Source organism: Tachypleus tridentatus, chromosome 13 (genome assembly GCF_004210375.1).
Source record: "Tachypleus tridentatus isolate NWPU-2018 chromosome 13, ASM421037v1, whole genome shotgun sequence".
Lineage (NCBI taxonomy): Eukaryota > Metazoa > Arthropoda > Merostomata > Xiphosura > Limulidae > Tachypleus > Tachypleus tridentatus.
In genome coordinates, this window is record NC_134837.1 from 82,899,208 (window position 1) to 82,925,540 (window position 26,333).

Sequence of the window (26,333 nt, forward strand, 5' to 3'; positions counted from 1 at the left end):
ATCAAAAATAAATATTTTAGCGTAAAAAAGGTTGAAATCTTCTAATTTACTACAATATCATTTTGAGTTTATTGGTTAGCGTAGAAAGTTTCTTCTGAAAAACATATAAAGCATTGAATAAATTATGAGATATTCTGGAATTAATTATTATTAATTTTATAAAATATGTTCAAAATACTTTAGAGTGCTTTGTTTGTTTGTTGTTAAGCCCATAGCTAATCAGTTGATTATCTGTGCTGTGCCTATCGGCCTGGCATGGCCTAGCGCGTTAAGGCGTGCACTTCGTAATCTGAGGGTCGCGGGTTCGCGCCCGAGTCGCGCCAAACATGCCTCGCCCTCCCAGCCGTGGGGCGTTATAATGTTACGGTCAATCCCACTATTCGTTGGTAAAAGAGTAGCCCAAGAGTTGGCGGTGGGTGGTGATGACTAGCTGCCTTCCCTCTAGTCTTACACTGCTAAATTAGGGACGGCTAGCACAGATAGCCCTCGAGTAGCTTTGTGCGAAATTCCAAAACAAACAAACAAAGCTGTGCCTATCACAGGATTGTATTGTTAAAAGCCTTCAGACTGGACTACTGAAGGCAAACTCAATAGTCTATCCATCGTAAATTATTCTTTACCAACGCCTGGCATGTATTATAATAAATATATCTTATTATAATTATTATAGTATATGCCATATATTAAATTGAATTTTTACGGCTATAAGTCTCCGGCAATCAACGTAAACAATAACTTAAAAAAGCCCTTAATGTTTTCAAATTTGTTTGATACTTGTTTCGATTGGGTTAATACATCAGCTACGTCAAATTATATTTCTTTCAAAATTATTGATGTAATTTTTTTTTTTCGTAAAATCGAAAAATCTTTTTTTCTGTGCTCTATAGATGGCAACAGTAGTTGTTCTTTTCGTCACATAGCGTTCAGTCAACTCTGGTGTATAAGGTGTGTCACACTTACTCACAGATGAGTAATAGGTATATGAATGGTATCAGTGTTTTATTATTATTCTATCTAGAACGAATCGTGTTCTATCCGTATCTTGAGGCGTAGCATTTAATTTTGTGCAACTTTCAGCTGCGTGATTTATGCTTTTATAACCTAGAAGTTAGATAAAAAGGTAATCTAAAACTAATATTTTACAATATTACGTTATCATTAATATATTTGTAGGCTTATGACTAATTATACTTTTATTAACTTATGGTAACTGTTATGTAATTATAGGTACATGATTTATATATTAACTTGCTAAATTAACACTCGTAATAATCGTATCCTGTAATTACAGGTCATAATTTACAATCATGTTCATAAAATTTCAAAGAAGGAGCCACATCTGTGACAAAACTTGTGCTTAATCTTTTCCTGCTTATTTTTTATATCTGCTAGTTGAAGAAATGCATGGAGGCTATTTTTGGCATGACAAAGTACATCATGAAATGTAAATCAAAGCATCGTATTTCATTCTCATGAGCAAATAAGGTGTAAGATAAGTTTAAGTGTAAGATAATGCATAAGTTTCTGACACAAATTCTGACAACTGTTCAAAAATGCTTGAAATACTTTATTTTATAAATAGCATTTGTTCTTATATGTAGTTATCCTGATTCATAGCATTTGATGTTTAAAAGGTAATAATTGCTAGTTTAAAACCTTTTCATGTGTTATTATATATTATGCTTTTCTTTCATATTATAATTTATTTAAAATATTTGTATTAAAATGCAAATTTTATTCATATAGCCTTTCCATTATTTCTGCAAAGAAAGGCATGATGGTTTTGGTATATGAAATATCTCTTGTCACAAAGAAGACTGTTTCATATTCCTGTTCTCTGCTGGTACAGCAGCTAGTCTACAGATTTATAACTATAAAATTAGGGGTTTGATTCCTCTCGGTGGACATAGCAGATAGCCTGATGTGGCTTTGCTATAAGTAAAACACACATACATATACCTGAAACAGTTATGAAAACCTTTCATTTATTCCACTTAAGTAAAATAACCTGAGCTTGTAAAAACAATGTTATTTCTTTATGATCTATTTTTTTCTGATCATGCTTGTGTGGATGTGAATGAGGTTTTTGTACAAAACAGCATTGCATCATACATGTTGTTTGTCACTTCTAATGAAACTTTAAAAATGCATCAAGTTCAATAAATAGTTGATAGTTAGAGAAAAAAATGACATTGTCATGTTGAAATATCTAGCTCAAAAAGCCATTAAAAGTGCTCAGAATGTATAATTTTGCATCTGGTTCTCAAGTTTCCTGGGAAAGTAGATCACTAGAAGTATTTCATGCCTTTGGCTTTCCTTAGGGTTCTTTAAGTACTTTCAAAGCCTCTTAGAAACAAAGTTATTGAAAAACAAGTTATGATAATTTTTTGGAAGTGATAAGGTTAAGAGATAATCTTATTGAAGTTTACAATAGTATCTAGAGAAACAATAGGAAAAAGGCCTCTGAGTATTTTATACTTTACCCAGAAAAAACTTCAATGAGAGGACAGAAGATAGTTTTTCCTCATGGAGTAGTTGACTTATTGAATGAGGTATCATTGGTATAGGCTAGTGTTTCACAGGAACTTAATAGAGAAATTGATTACTTCTAGAAAACTGAAGGATGGGTTTAAATTTTTACTTTTTCAAGAGATGAGTAATCAAGGACAGCCTTGAAGGACCAAATTATTGTTTGTGCTTATTATTAACATCTAGAGAAAACTACAAACTTAGGTGACATATAAGAGAAAACTTAATAGAGTAATGAGTATAACTAATTAAATAAATTATTTTTATTTCTAAAGATTTGAATGTTTTATTTCTTCATTTGTTAATGATATTTTCAACTGAAAATCAATATCTGATGAGGTTTGATCAGCTTAGATTTAGGTTACTCCAAGTTCTTATACTAAGCTAACAAAGCAAAATAATCTTAATAAAAGTATAATAATAACAAAATCTAGATATTAAACTTTCTGTCCAATAATGTTAATGAAATTAATGCTGAACAAAGAACAAAATATACATACAAAAAACATAAATACTAGTTGTCAGTTTTAGGTATTATAGATTTCACATTCATTGAACACATTAATATAAAGCACAATACTTTACAATTTTCCCTAGTAATGTTTTGTGACCAATGAAACTCCATTAAACAGCTCCAAGTATGAAAAAAAAAAAATTGCTGGGAAATATGGGCCAATTTAGTGATTAGTTTCCTGTTTGTTGAGGAAGGTTGGAGTTAGACAATGCTGATTGTTCATAACTTAAAAGCATATACTCATTTTTGTCAGCATTTGTTAAATGTACAGGTAACTAGCAGGCTAGCATGGTGTTTAACTTCAGAACTCTAGTTACTGGTTGTATTGGGACTTCATGACATTGACATAAAACAAAACACAAGATGATAGGAAGTCTATTCATTAGTTCAAATTACTTCTTACCCACACACAAAGAAAATGGATGAACCAAAAAGTAATCAAACTAAATATAATAATTCAAATTAATAGTACACATCATGTAATTAAACCCTTCTTAAAGTTCTATATGATATTAGTTCATTACAGACATATTTTTGAAATTTATTTAGTGGAATGTATTTTCAGTTTATAAAGTAATTTATACACTATTTTTAAGTGTTTGAAAAAGTCTGTATTCAACATAAGTTTCCATTCTTTTGCACATTGCTTTGCAGTTCTTGTAACCAGTAACTTTAGGTTTCAAAAACAAATATTTACATGCACTTTACATCCATTTGGTTGAGGGAAAATGTTAGTGTTAAGTTAAATATTTGTCATGCTTTGCTATTTTAAAGTAATTTGTATTTTTTTATATGATGTATTAATGTGTTTTTAATTTTTTTTCCTTTACTCCAAGTTATTGATTCAGTGTCAGGTAAATCTACCTTTCTACTTTGGTTTTTGTGAATATATTTTCTACTGGTGTTTTATCATGGAGGAATTCATTGATAAGAATCATTTAATTGAAACCTTTTTGAGTATCTCTGTCATATAAACAATAATTTTGAAGTTATTTTTTAATTCTTTTGACCATTTGAGAAGGGACAAAAGTGTAATCATGTTCCTGTTGGACAGTCAATAGTATGGACTTAGTGTAGCTTCTCTACTTATCCAAATGTAAAAATATAATTGTTCTGGTAGTTATTTAGTCAATAAATTGCAACATGCACAATATAAACATTTCCAAATTTAATGAGTCCTTTTGGAGGGAACATAGCCATACAAAAGCTGTTAAAAAGGTTAGAAACACTTCTCGTACAAATAAAGCCAAAGCAAGTAAATGTATGATGCAAATTTACATGCTTATTGTCATATCATACTGTAATTTGTTTATTTTGTTGTTTAAAATCAGACTAGAAAATGCATAATATGTATAACATTTGGTAATCTTGATCTTAAAAACTTTTCCAGAAGAGTGTCCCCAAAGCACGCAGGGGAATTACATCTTCGGCTTGGGCTTTACCTCAAACCAATAGGATTACTCACCCATTCTTAAAGATAATTAAAACCCTATATCTTGTATACATAATTTTCATTGCAAGTGTATTTTTAAGAATATGAGAAGTATTGTATGTAGTGTAGGTAATTTGATTATTTAGTTTGCCACTGTTGCCTCACAAGAATAAGAAACACTGAACTGAGCTTATGTTCAGTGTAAGCTAACATAAAAGTTTTTCGAGTGAGAGCTCTCTAACATATTTAACATTTTTAAATAATTCTACAAATACTTTCTTCTCTAAGTAATTAGTTATAGCTTTTTAAGTGAAAAGTAGTAGTTTTATCTGTAGTGGTCAAAGAATAGCAAGTCTACAGAATTTTACTGATAAATTTTATTTTGGCTGCTACCAGTTGCTGCCTTTATTCCTAAAATAATATATTTTCATTTTCATAGTGAATTGAAAGATATGCTAGCCTTTAAAAAATTTTATGAAGTCCTAATGTTTTATTAAGTATAACAATGCATTTTTATTACAGTTAGAAACAAAATTTCATTATGTCTGGGGACCACAAGGCAGTTATTAAGGGAGCTCCAAGTGAATATGTGAAGTTGAATGTAGGTGGATCCCTTCATTATACTACCATTGGAACACTAACCAAACATGACAGTATGCTTCGGGCAATGTTCAGTGGAAGAATGGAAGTCCTTACTGACTCTGAGGGTAAGTTCATACCTCTATATACTTTCAAAAGGTTAAGAATGGTGAAACATAAAATTAGTAAGATTTGGTACCTGTATTATAGTACATACATATACCATGCACTTATTCCATTTATTTTCAAATAGTACTTTTTAAAGTGTATAATTTCTTTTGCTTAGGTACCCTTTTTGTATAACACTTGGTTGAGAATGTCATTAAATGAATGTTCTATTTTTGATCCTTGTTATTCTATTGAAGTCATTTATTCTGTCCATGGCAGGAATGGCTCTGATATTGTATATTGTGTAGTTCAGATGGTATCCCAAATACTTGAATGGGAATGACCATAATATTAGTAGTGCTAGTCATTTTGGGTAAATCAAATATTATCTGCAGTGTAAGAAAAGTTGAGTTTGAACAGTTGGCAATGAAGTTGGCCCAGTCATTGGAAGGTACAACAATCGAAGTGACCATCTCATGTTTAGTAACAGCAAGTGCACAAACTTTGTGTTTTGAATTGCATATTGTTCTTTTTTTTTTGCACATTACTTTTTGTCCAATTTCTTTCTCATACTCGGCTATTCAGAGATTTAGTATTACGTTTTAACATCTTGTTGAACCTCCTGTTTAGTGGACCTCTTCCAGTGCTCTAAAATTAACCCTTTTGAGTATATAAGGGACCATTCCAAAAAGTGGAAAGAGTTGAATAGAGCTACTGTGTTTGATTCAGTACATAAACCATATCTCAGCAAAATAAAAAGATACAAGGTTCTTATTTTATATTCTAGCTTGATAATATTAGTAATTTGAGTTTCTAATTTATACAAAATTATAGGCTTTTTCTGACATCACAAACATCAATGTTTAAACAGTGCTGCATTCAGCCTACTACATGACTCACTAAAATCTATATTTAGGTATGTTCTTTTAATATTTACTTTTAAATCAAGAAATTAACCCATATATAACATTAAAGTTTGAATCATAATCTACAGTTTGATTCCAAACTTATTGACATAAATTCACAGAAAAGTAGTTCAATAAAATTTGAATGCAAGTTGACAAATGCAATGGCATGGCCTTTGACCCATTGTTAAAGGGTTGTTTGACCTGATAATACTATCTAATTTTGAAAGTTGTACCTGTGTTTAGTATGGTAAAAATATCACTACTATTTTAACATATACATGTCTATTACTTTTTTATGAGACTAAAGTATTTTAATTTGTTCAACAGCAAACAAATACACTAAACTGAATAGAAATTTCTAAACTCTAACAAATATGCAGTTTAACAAACATTACCAATGCATTTACCTAACCCATTGTGAACAGTATTAATGCTTTGCACTAGTGCTGTTTCTGTGAAGTTATAAATGATACTGCTCAGTAAGTTTCTTCGTGAAATTTGATAAGGTTTTAGTAAATGTTATACATATGCTATACACAAAAATTTTTTAATGAAGTAACTTGACTAAAGATATGTTGTTTTTTTAATATACTAACTCACCCTTACTAGTCTGAGTGAAAGTTGTTTTTTTATGTTAAGAATATATGTACTTTTTTTTTTCAGGAATAATTAGATTCCAAACTATACTTACTGTCTACTGACACTAACTATTTCTTGATCTCCAGGGTTTTCCACTCTTTGTCTAAGCATTGGATACTTAATGTTTTATACCCCACTTTGGATGCCTTAGGCAATACATAACTTGAAAAATTCTCAAACTTCAGTGTGCTCTCTGTCTAGGTACTTGTGTATAAGCATTTCATTCAGGTAATGTAATCACTTTTTCACAACTAAACATTCACCATGAGTTTCTATCAACAGTAGTGTTGTGACTATTCACTTTACATTATGATTTTAAATGAGGTTAATGTTTCTGTAATGGATATTTCTATTACAGAGCAGAGGTAAGACAACGATACCCCCCACTCCATCAGGTGATGTAAAATGCTGTGGCTACAGATTGGGATCTGATCAAAAGTATATAGCCCTCACAGTCCCATAATTCCAATTAATTGGTTTTCTGATTAGAGTTGGCCTATACTGATGATTACTCATATCCCACATTTGATATAGGAACTAAGCTTCAGATGAAGAGCACACATGTTCTGGGTGTAGTACAGTTCCCCCATTTCTCTTGACACATTCCTTTTCTGTTCATATGCTTTCTGTATGGATCATGCCTGAACCAACCTTCCATTGTGGAATTCTAGCTATACTCTCAGTAGATGGGAGGTATGTTTTGGAAGTTAACATTTTCCTAAACAAAAATGCACTTACCTCTGCTGACACACCCACCCCACTTCCCCTCTAAGAGCTAGTCTGTCTCAAACAAAGTGATTACAATATCTAAATGAGGTGTTTATATACAATAACTAGATAGTTCATTGAAGTTGCTGGAGAATTTTGCAAATTAGAATTTGCCTAAGGTATTTGAATGGTTTGTTTGCTTTTTCTTTTTAAAACATTTGTCAGATGTTTCTCAGCATAGAATTTCTACTAAATCTTCTCACCATTGTTTCTGACAGTCTTTGAACATTTTTCAATCCATTCAGCCCTTAAACATACTTGAATTAAGTCATTCTAAATGGATTTGAACAGTATGATCAAATCCATTTGGAATGACTTAATTCTTTTTCCAACAGTAATAATTAACAACCACAGTTACAATAAAAATGCAGTAATAAAGAAATAAGAACAAAGTACTTTTGTTATAAAATATAAATATCTAATTAAATAGTTGGTGAGAGTAGGATACATAACATTTCATTAAAATCTTATATTACTCATTGTTAATTAAATAATGTTCTAAATTACAGAAAAAAAAAACATTGTTAAATACCAACAAGTATGTGCTTCTATTTAGAAGAAAGTACAATAGTATTTCAACTACATTGTTTTACGTAACTGTTGATGGAAGCTTTCAGCTCAAATTCAGGTTTCAGACTTCCCAGGTTAAAACATACAAGAATCTTAATTAAAATGCTATCGTATAAAATGATAGGGATAATGCTTTTCTAACTTGGGTTTTATACATATTAAGTTTTTAAGATTGCACATGGCTTTTTCTTCATGTAGCATTTGAAATAAAAGTGGAGGTTATTTCAATTTCTAATTTAAGATAACTCAGTTGTTGAATTAACACCTGGAACTTACTCCTTCAGCATTTAGGTGCATAAAGTCAGATTACTTGTAATACATATCTTTCTTTGTATCTGTCTCTGTCCAGTTTTTTTGGATACCAGATCATGTTGGTTTTCATGGAAATGAGCTAGCTGATAGAGCAGCTAAGTCCATTTGCTCTGGCTCTATCACCACCGTCCCTGTTCTATGCATGGACTATGGTCCAGTTATCAAAACCCAAATGTACACCAATTGGCAGTCAACCTGAAGTGAACAACGAAATAATAAGCTTTTTCAAATCAAGCCTTCTTTAGCTCTTTGGCCATCTTGTTTCTGTAAAGATCGAAGGGAGGAAGTTGTTTTGGCTAGGCTACACATTGGTCACAGTTTTTTAACTCATCACTTTCTTTTATCTGGTACTGATGTATCAATGTGTGGTCTGTGTGGCACTCAGGTCACAATCGTACATATTTTATTGTCATGCCATCGTTACAACCAAGAATGACAATGCCATTTTAAACATATTTTTAAGGTAGGTTTGCTCTTGACATTAGCCAATGACATAGGTGATACTGGCCACCTCACTCATGTTTTGACATTTTTAAAAGCCATTGGTTTTTAACTTAAGGTTTTTATTGGACTATACACTGTTTTAGCATGATTTATTTTACACGCTTTATTTTGACTTGAACCCAGAAATGGAAAGGCAAACTTCAGGTGACTGACAGCAAGTTTGAAGTTAATGCTTCAGTCTTCCTGGCAGGTCTTAATTTTACATATTTTATGTATTTTTACCTTAATTTCCATATATCATTATAGTATACTACATCTTGTTTGGCACAGATAGCCTAGTAGCTTTGTGCCAATAAACATGAAATAACTATCTACCTACATTTCTTCATGTTGAGAAAATATTTTATACATTGAATTAATGTTTTTATGTTCCAACTTTAAAACAATAATAACTGTACCTTTCACTTTTTACATGAGTGTTGCATCTTTCATAATGGTCTCGGTAAGATTTAGATGTTACTTGTTCATTATGTTACTTATTTTTTGAGAGAAAGAGAGGGTCAACATTTAACCTTTTATAACCAGAGTCTACCACTGGCTTTGTGGTAAGGCTGAGGGTTTATAACATTAAAATCTGGGTTTTGATACCTGTAGTGGATAGAACAAAGATAGGTCATTGTGTTGTTTTGTGCTTAATTAAAAACATTAAAATCTAGGCAGGTAACTTGCTGTGTAGCTTTTAATACAAAATAAAGAACATAAATTATTCCCAGCAATTATTACATCTTGTAATTAAAAGAAGTTGTTGGACTACTTTTTAACCGAATTATATGGTTGATATACCAATATAAGCATTTGTAAAAATAACATTTGTAAAAAAAAAGAATCTAAACAGTGTTTCAAGAGATAAGTGGTTATAAGATTCAGAATGAAGTAGAACTATAACTTGTATTTTCTGTCAGGTTGTAGTATTGAATTAGTCTTATGTAATTTGTTGTATTTGATATACATTTGATTACATTCTAACCTACTTTAATGTTTTGATAAGTAGAGCAAAAAAATGTTTGCTGTTAAATGAAATTTAATAAAATGTCAAATAAAAATAAGCTGTGAAAGGTAAATGTTTTCATTTAGAAACTATAGATTAGATCTCTTTTACAATTCATTTTTATTACATATGTTTGTTTTTTTTCTCTAGGGTGGATCCTAATTGATCGCTGTGGAAAACACTTTGGAACCATTTTGAACTTCTTACGGGATGGTTCAGTCTCTTTACCGGAATCTCAGAGAGAATTGAAAGAACTTCTTGCTGAAGCCAAGTATTATTTGATAACTGAACTAGTTGAGAGCTGCGAAGCTGCCCTACAGCGCTATGAACGGTCCATAGAACCGATCTGTCGAGTTCCACTCACTACATCTGAGAGAGAAGAACAGCTTCTAATCAGCAACAGTACCAAAGTATGTAAAATGTAATGAAATAATTCCATTATTTCACTGCATTTTTAATTTTATATGATGAAAGAATATCTCATTGAACAAGATTTAAGTGTCATTCACTAGTTTTGATATGGTGGATTCTATACAGTTTAATAGAAGTGCAAGTTAATTTCACAACTCCGAGCTACTAATTTCAATCGGGAGAGTATAAAATTGGTCATTATAATTCCATATCAAATCATGAAACTAAGTTGTAATAAATACCTATGTAAGAAATAAAATATTAAAATTTTACACAAAATAAAAATACTCTAACGTTGGTGTTACTGATAATCTTTTGGCTTTATATGACTTTTGTAACTGTGAATATATTATAAAGGTTACTCACTATTTTGGTTGAATTTTAAAGTTTCAACAAACTATTTTGGTTGAAATTTAAAGTTTTAAACAAACCATTTTACTAAAATGTTTCATGTTTAATTTTCATAAATGTCTTCCATGTAAGAACCTGATCTCCAATGAAGAAGTGAATTAACAAGTTACATAAGAACATATAGGAGGTTCTGATCTCATAATATGTATAGACTAATAACACCTATCTGCAGAAAGATAAGCAAGCTGAGGTTAATCATCAATAAAAATTGGTTGCTTAGGATGTTCTACTTTTATTAAAAAAACCCACTAAAGTCAGTCCTAATCATTCAAATATTTATTAAGCTTTCTTTTAAACTCATTCCAACTTACTGCCTTTGTGACATCTGAAGGCAACCCATTCCATAGACCAACCACCCAGTTTGAAAAATAAAATTGCTTTGGCTGAAGATGGCTACTACCTTGCCTAAATCGAAACCTATATCCCCTAGTTCTATAATTGTTGCTGTTAAACATGAAGAATGGTTGCACCAACATTATCAATTCATTTTACAATCTTAAACACTTCAATCAGATCCCTCAAACTCTTCTTTTTTCAAGATAAAACAATTCTAAGGATCTTAATCTCTCATTATGTGACAGTCCCTTCATCACAGGTCCATTTTAATAACCTTCTTCTGAACCATTTCCAACAATTCAGTGTCCTTCCTAAGGTGAAGAGCCCAAGACTGAACACAATACTTCAAATGTGGCCTAACCAGAGACCAATACAATGAAATTATAAACTATTTAGGCTTGTATTAAATATTTGTGTAGACATAACCTAAAATCCTATTTGCCCTACCACTAGTAGCAATGCTTGGAAATAACTTGAGACTGGTCAATAAGTACACCAAGTACAGTGTCATACCACTAAGGTTATTCACATACAAATTATATTTATAATTCAAATTATGATAACTTGCATGCATTATCTAGCATTTATTATAATTAAAACCCATCTGCCAATAAAAAAAAAAAAGTGAAGTAAATAGTTAATCTTAGTTTAGAAGTACTTTTAAAAAGGAAATTACCAAATCATGTTCACTTGCTTGAAAATTTACTGAAAACATCTAGGTTGTTGTAAAATTTCATAGTGTTTGGAGCAGATTCTCAGCTGGATTTGCCAGACAATCTCCACATCCAGGCTTTGGTCTTTAGTCTAATTATATTTACAAGGATGAAAAACAGTTTGTCATAGCACCTAAGAAATGTGATATGTGAAACTTGAATGCTTAAATTAAGAAAATATCGACTTAGCACAGACAGCTTGTGATACCCCTCCCCACTGGAAATCTGCTTGTGACCTCTTTGAGAAACACTGGTTTAGAGTAACAAACATGTACTTAAATGAATAAACAGTGAATTGGTATTCATGCTTTAGCAATTTTTAATGTTTGACTAGTTTAACTGTATGATTTTCTCATGATTCATTAATGTTTTTAGATGTACCTTGTACCATAACTACTCATATTAGTACTTTAGTTATGAAGCTGCATTTTTTTTTTGAATAATTAGGACTAAGATTTGTAGAAGTCTTTTCATGAAATTGTCTCAAGTGGAGGTGTTTATCTGTTAAACATAACAGGAAAAATTAATTCATACATTACAAGACTTTTTGTGTTTGCATGGCATACAATTTTGTTTTTGGTTTAAAATTAAGAATAAAGGTAGAGGATATTATTTATGGATTGGACATTCACTGTGACATTCCATGAGGCTAATGATTGTGAGTGAAGAATTGATAATTTGTGCATCATTCAAAATATAGAAACCAGTATAAAACTCCTATTGTTTAACTGTTGGCATGGTGAATTATTTCTCTTCAATTCAACTTGGCCAACATTTTTCCATGTATGTGTTTTGCCTATATTTTTACAGAATAAATAACCTTTGGAAGAAACAAACATGCTTTCTAAAAACAAGGAATTTGAGTATGCAAATTTAATATTAACCACCCAAATTTAGCTTGAACTGTCATGTTAACAAGTCTGGTATTCATATCTGTCATCATTTTTGCTATCTTTCCTTTTCGATAGCATTTTTATAATGGCTGATCTAAATTGAGGCACATAAAGGAAAAATCATCCTGTATTGTTTCTAAAACAAGCACAGTCATTAAATGTAAAACTGAACTAACCATGTTATTAGTTAGATTGAGTAATTATTCATCAATATCCATGATCAGAAAGTGCTACAGATGATTCAAACACTGCATGCTTTTTTCTCCACTCTTGGAGAAGAGGGCAAAGTTGAGGGCCTTCCTTCTCAGGTCCCTGGACGTTTTCCCAGATATCAGTAGGAGTGGCACCAGCCTCTGCAGAAGCCAACTCATAATTCCATATTATATTTGACACAACACTATCTGTTTGGGGTGTGTATAGCCCTTTTCTTTGATGTTGGTTTTGTATATTGTTCATGGAAGTAGTTGAGGAGTGAGGATAAATTTTCACAGTTTCAGACTGGATTATTTCTGTTCTTTTGGTTGGGTGTCACATATACGATCCTGTCATTCTGAACCAGGAGTATTGCCTTTTGGGCTTCTTCAAGTAAAGGAGAAAGTTTGTCCACTTCTACAGCTATGACAGAAAGTGTTCGTACCCCTGCATCTTGAGTAGTTTTCCTCATAACTTAAAAAATATCACGATTAGGATAATGAAAGTATAGTATATTATACATATTATACTAACACACATCTACATAAATGTTTATGTAAATTGAACGACAAATAAACTGTTTATAAACAAATAACCAAACATAGAAGGGGCAGAAGGTGTTCGTGCATCTACTTTAATGGTCAGTTGTGTAGCCTTTTAGGTGAATTACTTGGCACAATCTCTCCTCAGCCCTCCATGATCGTTTGACAGTACTCGACTGGCATTTTCTTCCATTCTTCTTTACAGAAGGCCTCCAACTCTTACAAGTTTGTCGGATGACGCTGATGAACCTTGGTCTTCAACCGCTGCCAAACGTTCTCAATTGGATTGAGATTGGGTGACTGCGATACCCACTCCAGAATGCTTATATGGTTCCTCTGCAACCAGGAATCCCATAGCATGATCGAGCCACAGTGTTTTTTGGAAGATTTCATTCCCCTTCTTACGGAAAATATTGCGAACATCATTGTGGCCGGAAAGCTCAATTTTAGTCTTGTCTAACCAAAGAATACTCTTCCAATAGGTAAAGGGTTTATCTACATACTTTCTTGCATACCTCAGTCATGCTTCTCAATGAACAGGCTTTAAATATGGAGTTCTATGAGGATGGCATGCTTTGAACCCAGAAGAGCATAACATGTTCATAACTGTAGAGGTGCTTACTTCAACCCCAGTTTCCTTTACCAGTTTCTGTGTGTCATTACGTGTTAAATGAGGATTCCTACTAACTTCTGAGAAACTTCGTTTTGGTTCTCTCTAGAATTTTAGTGGGGCGTCCAGAAAGAGGGAGGTTAGCAGTTGATCCTATAAGCTTAAACTTGGCAATTATGCTTTGAACAGTAGATTTTGGCACATTAAGTTGTGTAGCAATACTGGCAATAATTCAGTTTTATAAATCACTGAACAGTTGTTTTGTGTTTGCCAAGATAACCAAGCAGATAATGACAGAGACGGTGCTAAATTGCCAGAAGTAAATTTTTTGCGAGCTATATTCCAATAATTATGAACCTGGTGTCTAGTTCTGGAATGGTATAATGTAGTTTATTCACCAAATTAAACAAAATATTTAGGGAATATCAGTTTTTTTCAAACGTTCTGAACTGTATGAACACTTTCTGCTCCTCCTGTTTTTTGGTTATTTGTTTATAAAGAGTTTATTTGTCTTTTAATTTACATAAAAATTTATGTAGATGTGTGTTAGTGTAATATTTATAATATATTATACGTCTATTAGCATAATCGTGATACTTTTTAAGTTATGAGCAAAAAATTACTTGGGAAGCAGGGGTACGAACACTTTCTGTTATAACCGTATGTTGCTTATTTTCTTGTTGTGATAATGATGGTGCAAAACATCACTGTGTGGCTACAGGTTGGGATCCAATTAAAAATATTGTGTGTGTGTGTGTGCATGCACACACATGCATATAAAACATTGCAGTCCAGTAGTTCTGGCCACCAATGTGGAATATAGGGATCAAGACCCCTTAAATATAACTTCACATTGTAGAACCTCAGTTGTCTGGTTGGGGCTAGCCTATGATGATTACTAGTGTTCTATTCCACCCTTGATACAGGAAATCAGTTCCAGGTAAAATCCATACCTCTTCTGAATGTTGTGTGGTTCCCCCACTTGTGTACTACTTTTATCTTGGTACACCACTGTCTTATGCAGGTGCTTTCTGGATGGACCATGATTGCACTAGCCCCTCCACCTTCTCACTTTGGGATGCTAGCTGTATTGTCAATGAATGGTAAGTATGAGTTTGAAGTTAACATTTTCCTAAACTAAAAATGTATTTCCAATAATACTTTCTTCCAATGACACTTTTCCACCTTACCTCCCCACTAACAACCAGTCTTGAAAAAAATGATTACATTATGTAAGTGAGGTGTTTATGTACAGTACCAAGATAAAGGGTGCATTAATGAGGGTGGAGGAATTTTTAAATTAGATATTGCCAAGGGCTCTTAAGTGGGGTATAAAAGACTGGAATATGTGAGACCAATGCTTAGATAAGCAAAGCTGATGTCAAAGAATAGCTATATTGTCAGTGGAGGTAATTGTTAATGGAAATATATTTTCAATTTAGGAAAATGTTAACTTTCGTTTGTATTTGATTTATTTGTTATTTTTTACAGTAGCTGTTTTTCCTTCTTTTTAATGAAGGACCAGTGATTAAAAAGTGAAATACCTTTTAAGTTTAATCTTACTGTTTTTTAATTAATGTGTTTCAGATATGAGACAAGTAGTTTTTATAAATTATTTTCTTTTTAACATTTTAGCCTGCAGTCAAGTTGCTCATCAACCGCCATAACAACAAATATTCCTACACAAGGTGAGTGAAATTTAAGAAACTTCAGATAAATCATGAAGTTAATTACCAAAAATATTATGGTATAAATGCAGCATGTTCAAAAGCACTTATTCGTTACTTTATGTCGAAGTTATATTAGGATATATTTTTCATTGATATTTATGAGACAGTATTACAAGGAAATAAGTGCTTTTTTATGATTTGTTTGTTTAAAAGCTTCAATGTTAAGTTAAACCAAATTTTTATTTTGCAGCACCTCTGATGATAACCTTTTGAAAAACCTTGAGTTGTTTGACAAATTGTCTCTAAGGTTCAGTCAGCGGGTTTTGTTCATCAAGAATGTTATTGGCAGTAATGAAATCTGCCAGTGGTCATTTTATGGGCATGGGCGAAGAGTTGCAGAAGTGTGTTGTACCTCTATAGTGTATGCTACAGACAAAAAGCACACAAAGGTTAGTATTGACTAATGTTCATGCATATATACTTACTAAACTCTATAGACTACTTGCTTAGCTTTATCTGGTAAAATTTATGGATATGCCAAGGTAATAACTTAATAACTATCACATAGGAAAATTTAAAACAAGAACTGAAGAAATTATTAAATGCAATAAAAGAAATTGTAGTTACCACTTCTAACAGCTAGATTGTACAGCTCCAGTTCATAGCTTAACACTTTAAAGCCCAGTGGCAGGTATAATACCACCTCTGATCTTGCATTACTAAAAATTAATAACTCGCAAAGGTCACTATATGAAAACAGATACTTCAAACACATGACATAGCTGTATGACATTTTAAAATATAAATTTGGTTTTTAAAGCAATTTATAGTTTATAAAATAACTAAAACTACTATGTAATATAGCTATTTTCTCTACTATTATGCCTTACCTGAAAGACACTTTTCATACATGTAACAACTCAACACTATTGTTAATATCATTAGAACATAACTTCATATTCTACCTCTTTGTAGACTAGAATACAACTATTGATTTTTAACTCTCTACAATAAGTTTAAAATGAATGTAAACAAAGATTACCCAATGATGAACATTCTAATTATAAGAACATAATTGACTAAACTAGTCAGTTTCCTCATATATAAAATCCAAAGCATGGATTAACTTCACTATTAGATCAGACAGATCATTTCAGTTTACTGAATACCTTCTCTGGGATCTAAACATCCACCCACATGTTTGTCATACATGGCAACCCGTGAAGGGGAGGAGAGGATCTTGGTGATTACGGAATCCACCCCTTACATACCACTTTCACCTTGAATTCCTGTAAATGGGTGGCTTTGAGGTGTTCCCTCCAGGGTCAGTTTGCTGGTCCACTTGGGGTAGGGTCAACCAAGTATCAGTGTTGGATTGATGAAAATTCTAATTATAAGAACATAATTGACTAAACTAGTCAGTTTCATTATATATAAAATCCAAAGCATGGATTGACTTGTACTATTATACTTACACTTTGAAGTGTTCCCTCCAGGGTCAGTTTGCTGGTTCACTTGGGGTAGGGTCAACCAAATTTCAGTGTTGGATGTTCTCAGTAGGTGATGGGGACATTATGTCTTATGTTGGTGTTTAGGTATAGTGCTCACAAAACCCTTGCATTGCTGCAATGTCCTTGTTTGGCATTGTAGTGCATCCCCTCCTAAGGATCCATGGTGGATAGGAACAGTGGGCACTGAAATGTATTGCCTTGATTTTGGATAACCCCATTGACAAAAAAATAAAAATGAAAAAGGTGAAAACAATTATTATAGGAAAATGACAATGCATGGATGGCTCTGTTGTACAGTCACCATCACAGTCAGATTTTGTACCTCTGTTTTTATTTATGCATTTGTTATCCAAAATATCCTTTGGGCAGATATCTCTATTTTTTATTCAAAACAGATTAGAGGGGCTCACTGGCATACCCTTCTCCCAACTCAGTAAAGAAGTTATACTCTTTATACTTTATACTCTTCTTGAAATTGAAGGCCATTGGGGATATATACCCATCAAGGTTACTCCCCATGCAACTTTGAATTGAATTCTTCCAGAGAAGTTATAGTTGAGAGGGATTTAAAGAATAGTTACAAGTTGGATATCTTTGCAGGTTTCTCCAGCAAAGGCATTTCTGCAGTGCACCAAATCTCCACTCACAAAATTATGATAGCTACTAATGTTCTAATTTTGATGTTTACATCACTGTCTCCTCCTGCCACAGTCAAAGCAGATTAGCTGAACTGTAAGATACAACCATACATTCCAAACCCGATCAGATCTTTTCAGTGTCAACGGTTCCATCAACTGAAGACATCATGTCGTGGTTCTTGAACAGGTGCTCATTGCCATCACAATGACCACAATGCCTATGAGTGCAAACTGGAACCACATAGTGTTAACTGTAGTGGTTCGCACCCATCTTACTCTATTTCTTGTTGTATTTGGGTAGAGGAGAAAGAGTTGCAATGCTTAAAGACTATTAATAATATCTCCTACCCAGAGGCTTGGAAGTTATTGTCCCCCCCTTCCCACTCCATCTCAGACTTTTGCTTCTGCATTCTGTTCCACTCCCACAGTGTGACTGCAGATATATCTCTCCATACATCCAGCAGTCATTTGCCCTCCATGGTTAAAAAAGTTGAAGAATCTATGCTGCTTCCATCTCTGTCACAACCACTCCTTCCAGTGACTACCTGGGTCCACTTCTTTTGGCTTAAGGTGTTTCTTCAGGTCCATCCTTCTCTGCAGCCCCAAGATGCAAAACAATTATTTATTCACACCCTCAGTTGCTGGAATGTTTGTTCACAGACAAAGTCCTGCCTACTTGACCCAAATCAGGATCCATAGAGGTTTATTGACTTCCATCCAATAAAGAAAAAAACATGGTTGAAAACAGAAGGGCTCCCTACCCCATTCTCCTTAACATAAATAAAAATGTCCACTTTGATACAGTGAAACTGTCAGTGTTTTTGTTCAAATATAGATTACATTAAGGATTTGATTGATTCTTACCATCCTGTGTATGTCTCCTTAGGTTGGTGTTGATACTGTTGGGAGGGGTCATTCCATAGAGTGTATGCTCTTGGATCACAACCTGTCTCTCTTCAATACTGGTTCTTATTTTCATGCACCTACTCAGTCTTTTACTGCTATTGATCTATCTGCTCCCCTTCATTTTTCTATTACTTTTCTTTGAGAGTTGACACTAACCCATGGGGCAGTAATCACTTTCCTCTCATCTTGAGAGAGACTGGCCACGGTCAATGCCACCTGACCTGCATGCCTTATTGGAAATTGGACAAGACCAACTGGCCCTCTTTCACTGCTGTCTCAAAACGTGATCCTGTCATCAATAGATGACTGTGTATTAGCAGTGACTGAGTATATTTTCCAGGCAGCTGCTCAGTGTATTCCTAAAATCTCAACAGTGTCCTCATCCATGGTAGAATCCTGCCAGCCACATGGCACGGAAGGCTCAAAAATACCTGGGATACCTTTCGTAGGTATCCGACACTTTTAAACCACATTGCTTTTCATTGGGCCCATTCACATATTTGGCAGGTCAGAAGGAATCCTGGATTAAGTACACAACTAGCATTGCCAGTTCCAAAGTTATGTGGGACAAGATTCGAAAGGTCAGTGGACAGTATACTTCTGCCCCACTTGTAATCTTGCTTTCTGAGGGCCAGGAAATTGCTGATGCCCAGAGCATTGCTAGTACTCTTTGCATTTAGCACTTCTGCTTCATCCCCTACCTTCTAAGTCATCAAGACGCAGGCAGAATGCTTACCTCTTTCCTTTTAGACTGATCGTCTCTATGACTATAATCGCCCTTTACACTGATGGAACTCAAGCTTGCTCTTTGTCGATCTGATAGTACATCAATTGGACCTGATGATATTCACTATGAGATGCTATGCCAACTCTCTTCTGCTCTTCTTCTAGTTGTTTTTAACCAGTTGCTTTGACAAGTTGTGTCTGTAAGATCTTAGAGAGGATTGTCAATGCTTGATTTGTTTGGTTCCTCGACTCTAACAACTTCCTCTCGTCCAGCCAGTGTGGATTTTGACAACAGCACTCCACTGTGGACCATCTGATTCAACTTGAAACATCAATCAGAGAAGCCTTTCTCAAGTGATAGCATCAAAACTGGACAATGGCTCTGCCAGGATCTTGGCCTTGAAGATGTTGGACCCTATTCACAATCAAGGGCTTTGGGTCTGCACTTCTCCAGTCCAGAGTCTTATTAACCTCCTCTGTTTACAACTGTCTTTACAATATGCTTCAAAACTTCAGTCCTTACTGCAGCATGCCACCTGTATTTTCCTTCTTCAGTGGGCCATGCTTTTTTTCAGAACAGTCTATCATTGTTCCTTTTGGCCTACATGTCCAGCCACAGTTGGATGAATTGGATCTGTTCTTGAATAACATTGTTGTATCCACTGGTCAGCCCATCCCACAATGGCTTATTACTATCCCTAGATGTGACCTTTCTTTGAGTCATCTGAAGAAGACAGATATTCCCAATTGGAAATACTGCTTTCTGTTTGACAACTTTTTATGAACCACAACAAATCATAGTAGAGTGTACAGAGTTGTCCAATTTCAAACCATTTGTATAAATAGAAATGGAAGAACTGTACACCATTTCTCTTGCCCTGGAGCACACAGAAGCTATGTAGTACACGAACTGTACAATTTATACTGACTCGTTTAGCTCTCTACTGGCCCTGGAATTGCTTGACATTAATTCTCTGTTCTTATTGATATTCAAAACCGATTGGTGAATTTTGCTCTATTATCTACTTCTGTCCAGTTTTTCTGGATAGCAGGCCACATTAGTGTTCAAAGGAACAAGCTCCCTGACATTGCAATTAACTCTGTCTGCTCTGGTGCAATCACTGCTGTGCTTGTCCTATATAAACAGTCCTGTATTCAAGGCTCGGCTTCACACCAGTTGACAGATGACTTGGAGTGAGCAATGTTATAACAAGCTTTTCCGGATCAAACCTTCTATTGCTTTTTGGCCATTTTGCTTCCATAATGATTGTAAGGAGAAAATTGTCCTGGTTAAGCTATGTACTGGTCACAGTTTTTTAACTCATTATTTTCTTTTATCTGGAACTGATGCACCAATGTGTGGTCTTTGTGATACTCAAGACACAATAGTCCACATTTTACTGTCATGCTGTTGTTATGACTGTAAGTGATGGCACTATTTTAGATGTATTTTTACCATGGGTTCACTCTTGACGTTTGACAGTGTTAATGGCAATGGTGACACTGTCCATCTCAGTTATGTTTTTAAATTTGTAAGGGCAATTGGCCTTTTTAACTCGATTTAAGTTTTTAATTTCAATGTTGGACTTTGTTTTAACATGATTTCTTTTTACTTTTTTTTTTAACTTCTGTTGTTTGGTGCAGATAGACTAAGTTGCTTTGAGCCAATGAATGTCAATCAACCAGTTAACTGAATGTCACAACTTTGTTATAAGCATAATTTATGCTTAGTAATTTTTCACTGATTGTAAATTTTAAGTAACGAAAATGAATAGCAAAAAGTTTAAGATCTTCAGGGAAAATATGAAAAAATAAACAGCAAAATGTGTAACTGTCTGTGAAATCATTTGACAGCAAATTTGATTTTGTAGATTTCATACAATGGAAAACATCAAATCATAATAACAACCTCAAAAAATGCACTTAACTGTTTAACCAAAAGTAATTTTTGTATTCCTAAAAATAAGTATCATCCTTCCATTTTACAGAATATATTAACCTTCATTATCAAATGGAAGTTACATGAATATTGTGAACTGGCAATCTTATTCACAACTATTATCCCTTGTATAACACATTTTAAAATTAAGGTAGTCTATGTCTTAAGTACTTAATATCTACTTAGCTTTAAATTATTTATACATACAAGTAAAACTTGTTTATTATCATCAATCTAACTTGTATAACTATGCACTTAGGATCTCTATTTGTTCTTATGTTGCTTTGAGATCATCTCTTCATGTCTTCTTATAGCATTACCATTGTTGACAAGTGCTGGGTCACCCTTTTTCTCAGCTTCTATAGCCAGAGTATGGATATCTTTGAACAAACATACCTTTTTTCTTTCTTAGGTTTGGAAATCTTCATCCAGTCTTTTGATATTTTTGTTCATCAATTTAGTATTTTATTCTCACTGATTTTTACTTCTTTCTGTTTTTATAAGTAATGGTGGTAATCCAATTGAGCATCTGTTGTGTTACCTGCATATTTTTGAGGAACTCTTCGTGTTGCAGTATAGTTAATACAAAAAATGTTTTGTCAATACATAAATACATCTCCAAAAGACATGCTTGTCTGTTCACTATGTCAAAAATAGTGATTACTTTTAGGTAATTACATTTATTTATTAAATCCAACTGTGTGTTCTTTTTTCTTATTTATTTGAAAATGGGAATTATAAAATATGAAGTAAATTCTGTAAACTAAGCATACTTAAGACACTTGTCATGCATTTGTTTGTTTATAATAAAAGTGTGACACTTTATGGTATAATATATATTAACAAAGCTAGTTATCTTTGTGTGTCTAACAGGTTGAATTTCATGAGGCACGCATTTATGAGGAAACATTAAACATCCTGCTTTATGAGAACAGAACAGGGCCAGATGCAGAATTGATGCAGGCCACCAGCACTCGTGGAGCTGTTGCAATGGCTTCATACACAAGTGATGATGAAGATGACCGCCGTGGAGGAGGTAGTCTGACACGTGAAGGAAGAGAGTCTTCTCATATTGGAAGAATACGAAGCACTAAATAACATCTCGGAAATCTTTGTAAAACATAGACCTTTGATTTAAGACTGACAGGCTCAGATTCAGCCTCTTTAGAGTTTGTTAGCAAGCTGATGAAAGAGGTGTCTATGAGTAGAGAATTACAACCTGTGTCTTGTGAGAATGGGCCAAAGATTTGATTTTTATTTTCATAGCTTAAATATATGCATAAACTTTCACGTTTATGCTTTTCCTGTCTTTTGTTTGTTGATGCTTTGATTCCTTTTAACAGCCTTGTAAATTTCAACAGAAATTTCAGTTAATTTTTTGTAATTAATAATTCATAATATTACTGTGCTTGTTACCTTTTTAATAGAACTGGAATGTATTACAGACAATTGTGGTAAACATATATTTCTAAGTGCATTTCTTGTATTCATTAAGTTGTAAACTCTGAATTATTTATCAGTTATATGTTTAGCCACCCGAAACTGTTATACTCGTACCTTGTACATAAAAAGGAATAAATAAGTTAAGATGGCATTGTATTCAAATGATTGTAGGCATGTATTGTAAATGTTTAAGCAAATGGTCATGTTAAAAATGTAATTAACAGTACATGAAATGAAAAACTTTATCAGTAATTTAGTTTCTTTTAAAGTTTTAATAACACCTGTATATTCTCCACTTTTATTAAAGTTTTCAGGGTTGAGAATAAGGAAGGAAGGATATGATTGAGTCCAAAGGGTTTGTATGTGCATGTGGAAGAGGTCTGGGAAAGACAGACAAAATATGAGCCAAAAATGGTAAATCTTTTCAAGGTTTGTATAGTATAGGATAGATCTGGGTGGTTGGTTATCAGTCTGTTAATACTGATCACATTGGCAAATGTCAAATTATTCCATCTATCCAGTTATAGAAATTTTGACTAGATTTATCAGTGTTGCAAAAATAAACTAATTGAAATTGGTGTTTCAGACTATTACAGTTATCCACTAATAGAAAGATTGTCCCCAGGGTAAACAGTTGACTGTCTGCACTCTCAAAACCAAACTTCTTACTGACCTGATTATTTATTTTAACCAAATAATAATAATAATTAATGTGCCTGATGATTGATTAATTTAGAAGTTTCACTAATCACCCAGTTGTACTCCAGTCATGTACGTTACAAGTTAGTTGGATCCTTGAGTGTTACATTTGGGAATAGTAACAAACCATAAACCTCAATAATACACAAGTAATAGAAAATATTTTGCAAGTTATTATTTTAATCATTGTAAGGCTGATAGTATCATATCTTGTATGTGAAGTATGCTATTTCATCATGTAGTTCTACTGTGCATTATAATCTGTCATGCAGTGTTATCTTCTACTTAGTGCATCTATTTATCTTCTTTAAATGTTTTCTGATATAAAAGTTCCAATGGTTCTTTATCCTTGTTTTATAATTTATAATGAGCAAACCATGTATCCTGCTCAGATATCTTAAGGCCATTTAGCGATTCCCGTTTACTTAACAGTTTCTTATGAAATTATCGTGTTTTTTATTTTTACAAAAAGGTGAAGCTGTTCATAAATCTTGGCACAGATTTGATACTTTATAGTTTTCATTGCATTTTATGTAGTAGATTTTGCATTAATGACACTACAGGACTCCATTAGCACTGACAATAGGTTGAACTGTCGAATGTGTTAACCTTTAACACACAACAACTGCTAACTGATGCAGGTTTATAGCAGCGTACAAGTAAAATTCAAGTAAAAATTACACATGTTTTTGAAAAATTCAAGTAAAAATTGATTTTTTTTAGTTAAGTATTTTTATTAAAGATCTTTTTTTGGGTATATTAAGTGGTTATGTTTATTAATTCAAGTGTAAAGTGATTTTTGTACTAAGTTTAAAAATACTTTTCACCTCAAAATTGTCAAATTTCACTTATGTAATATCAAAACCACTTGGACAAATATCAAGTTTTTGAAGTAAACCTTTAACTTAACATTGGTTTTTGTGCCTTCTTCCTTATGGATACTGATTCTGATTTAAATATTAGTTCAGTTTATTAATTCCAGATGACTTCAAACTCTTGTTGTTTAATTGTGTTGAGATTGGTTTTGATGTCATTTTCACCTTCATGAGCAATGGAGAAATAAATTGTACATCTTACATAATTTGTACCCTATACATAGTTTTGCTTGTTATAAACTTCCCTTTGATGCAGTCATTGAGAATGAAACAAAACTATGTTTCTTAGTTTTCATTTGAAGAAAATGATAAGGGCATCCTTGATGTTTACTACTAATACAAACCTTTGAATATACTGTGTCAAGCATTTGTAAGATTGAGATGCAAAGCAGAAAGCAAATATCTGGAAAATTATTAATGGAAAAAGAAAAAAAGCTCTCAAATTACATTTCATACAGGTGTAAATGGGGGAAAAAAAATATTGAAACAATTGCATATCCATTGTAAAAGCCAACCAGTCTGAAAATGACAGAACTTGTAACAAAAACTTGACATTGCTTTGGAAACAGTTTTTGTTAGTTAATTGGCATAAAAACTGTTATAGCCTTGTTTGTTTAATGGACCAAAAAGCACAGCTATCCAATTTGAATGGGTTAAGCACTTTTTAGAGGTGAGCATTATTGGCAACGAATCTTCAGAAGTCATAATAGCATTCTTGTTCCTTTTATAGTCAACCAAATGTGTTTAAAGATAAAATTAAAGCATTTATATCATTCTTTCCTGAATTATAATAGTAGAGTTACACAATACCACCTACCTATTTTATTTATCAATGTGATTTTTTATTCTTATTATTACTTAGCTGTCAACACCTTATGCATATCACTGAAGTAAACGTAGGCTTCTCTGCCACTGTTATGATACTCCTGTTTAAGTAGTTGAACCAATACTTACAAGTTCAATGGGGTGCTTCGATTTGAAGAATCTGTTCACCCTATGTGCAGTTCAAGATTCCAACTTCTTTTTAAAGTAGGGTTGATTTAACATGTGTGGTAATAGTTAGAGTGAGGCAAGACCCCTAACTGAGGTTTTTATTACAAAACTCAAAAAATTATGAAATTTGTAGGTATGTGTCTCAGTCATTTTTCAGTCCATCTCTGACCACAAAAATTTCTAATACACTTTTTGGTAATTCGGACCTTTTGTGATTTTCAAAAGTATTTTCATTGTGTTATACAAGTAATCAGTTGTCTTCAGTAAGCTATGATTGCCTAATATCATACCTAAACCTCTGGACTTGGGGTCAATCAATTAAAAGGTGACTTTTAATGAACATTATAGATTGAAAAAAAAAGAGTACACAACTATGGTCTAGTTACAGATATCATCTTAAATCAAGACAAAGAATGTTGGAAACTAAATCTGAGGGAAATATTTACATCTGTTTTGTGTGAAAGCCATCGTACGTGTGTAGTTAGATAGACAAGAGGTGAAATTTTAAATGTTTTACAAGTTCAACTAGAGCCATGACAATTAACTAGTAATTTTTGATGTTTTAAATAAATGTAGGTTGAAGTCTTGATAAAAAGAGAAATAGAAATACTATAACTAAAGTGTTTTCAAAAGGTGGACCTTTCTTATTCAGGGGATTCTGAAGAAGAAAGGTCCACCTGCTAAAAGCACTTAGGTTATGGGGTTTCTATTTCACAATTAACTTGTAATGAATGGTTAATTCTATTGTTCCTTTGATTTCCCTGTACAGAAGATTTTAAAATGAAGTTGAGTATAGTACTGTACATTTTGTATGCAAATAAAGTTATTTCTTTACCACCTTCTGATATTTGTGAAGGCACTCAAATCACCCATCATTATTTTTTGAAACTAAATAAAGATGTATCTCAAAGATCTAAAACTGAAACTTGTGGACCATTAAATCACATCATTAAAGTGCAATTCAAAACACTACA

At 33.0% G+C, this 26,333-nt stretch overlaps 1 protein-coding gene across 8 annotated transcripts; it reads left to right on the forward strand.

Moving 5' to 3' along the window:
- Positions 1-891: 891 nt before the first annotated feature.
- On the forward strand, positions 892-26,204 carry LOC143240610 (BTB/POZ domain-containing adapter for CUL3-mediated RhoA degradation protein 3). 8 transcript variants are annotated; one of them, XM_076483332.1, is made up of 7 exons: positions 956-1,120; positions 1,393-1,480; positions 4,998-5,182; positions 10,002-10,261; positions 15,595-15,647; positions 15,880-16,078; positions 22,223-26,204. In XM_076483332.1, the coding sequence occupies exons 3-7, from the start codon at positions 5,017-5,019 to the stop codon at positions 22,445-22,447; spliced, it is 903 nt and encodes a 300-aa protein (XP_076339447.1). In that variant the 5' UTR covers positions 956-1,120; positions 1,393-1,480; positions 4,998-5,016; the 3' UTR covers positions 22,448-26,204. The 8 variants fall into 8 exon arrangements, with proteins under 8 accessions (XP_076339452.1, XP_076339450.1, XP_076339448.1 ...); XM_076483334.1 differs by having other exon boundaries at positions 1,393-1,444; XM_076483337.1 differs by lacking the exons at positions 956-1,120; positions 1,393-1,480 and adding an exon at positions 892-945 and having other exon boundaries at positions 5,002-5,182.
- The last annotated feature ends 129 nt before the right edge of the window (positions 26,205-26,333 follow it).

Coding starts and splice junctions, on each gene's coding strand:
- LOC143240610 (XM_076483337.1), top strand. CDS start 5,017: ATGTCTGGGGACCACAAGGCAGTTATTAAGGGAGCTCCAAGTGAATAT. Junction 15,648..15,879: donor AACAAATATTCCTACACAAG/GTGAGTGAAATT, acceptor TTTATTTTGCAG/CACCTCTGATGATAACCTTT. Junction 16,079..22,222: donor CAGACAAAAAGCACACAAAG/GTTAGTATTGAC, acceptor TGTGTCTAACAG/GTTGAATTTCATGAGGCACG.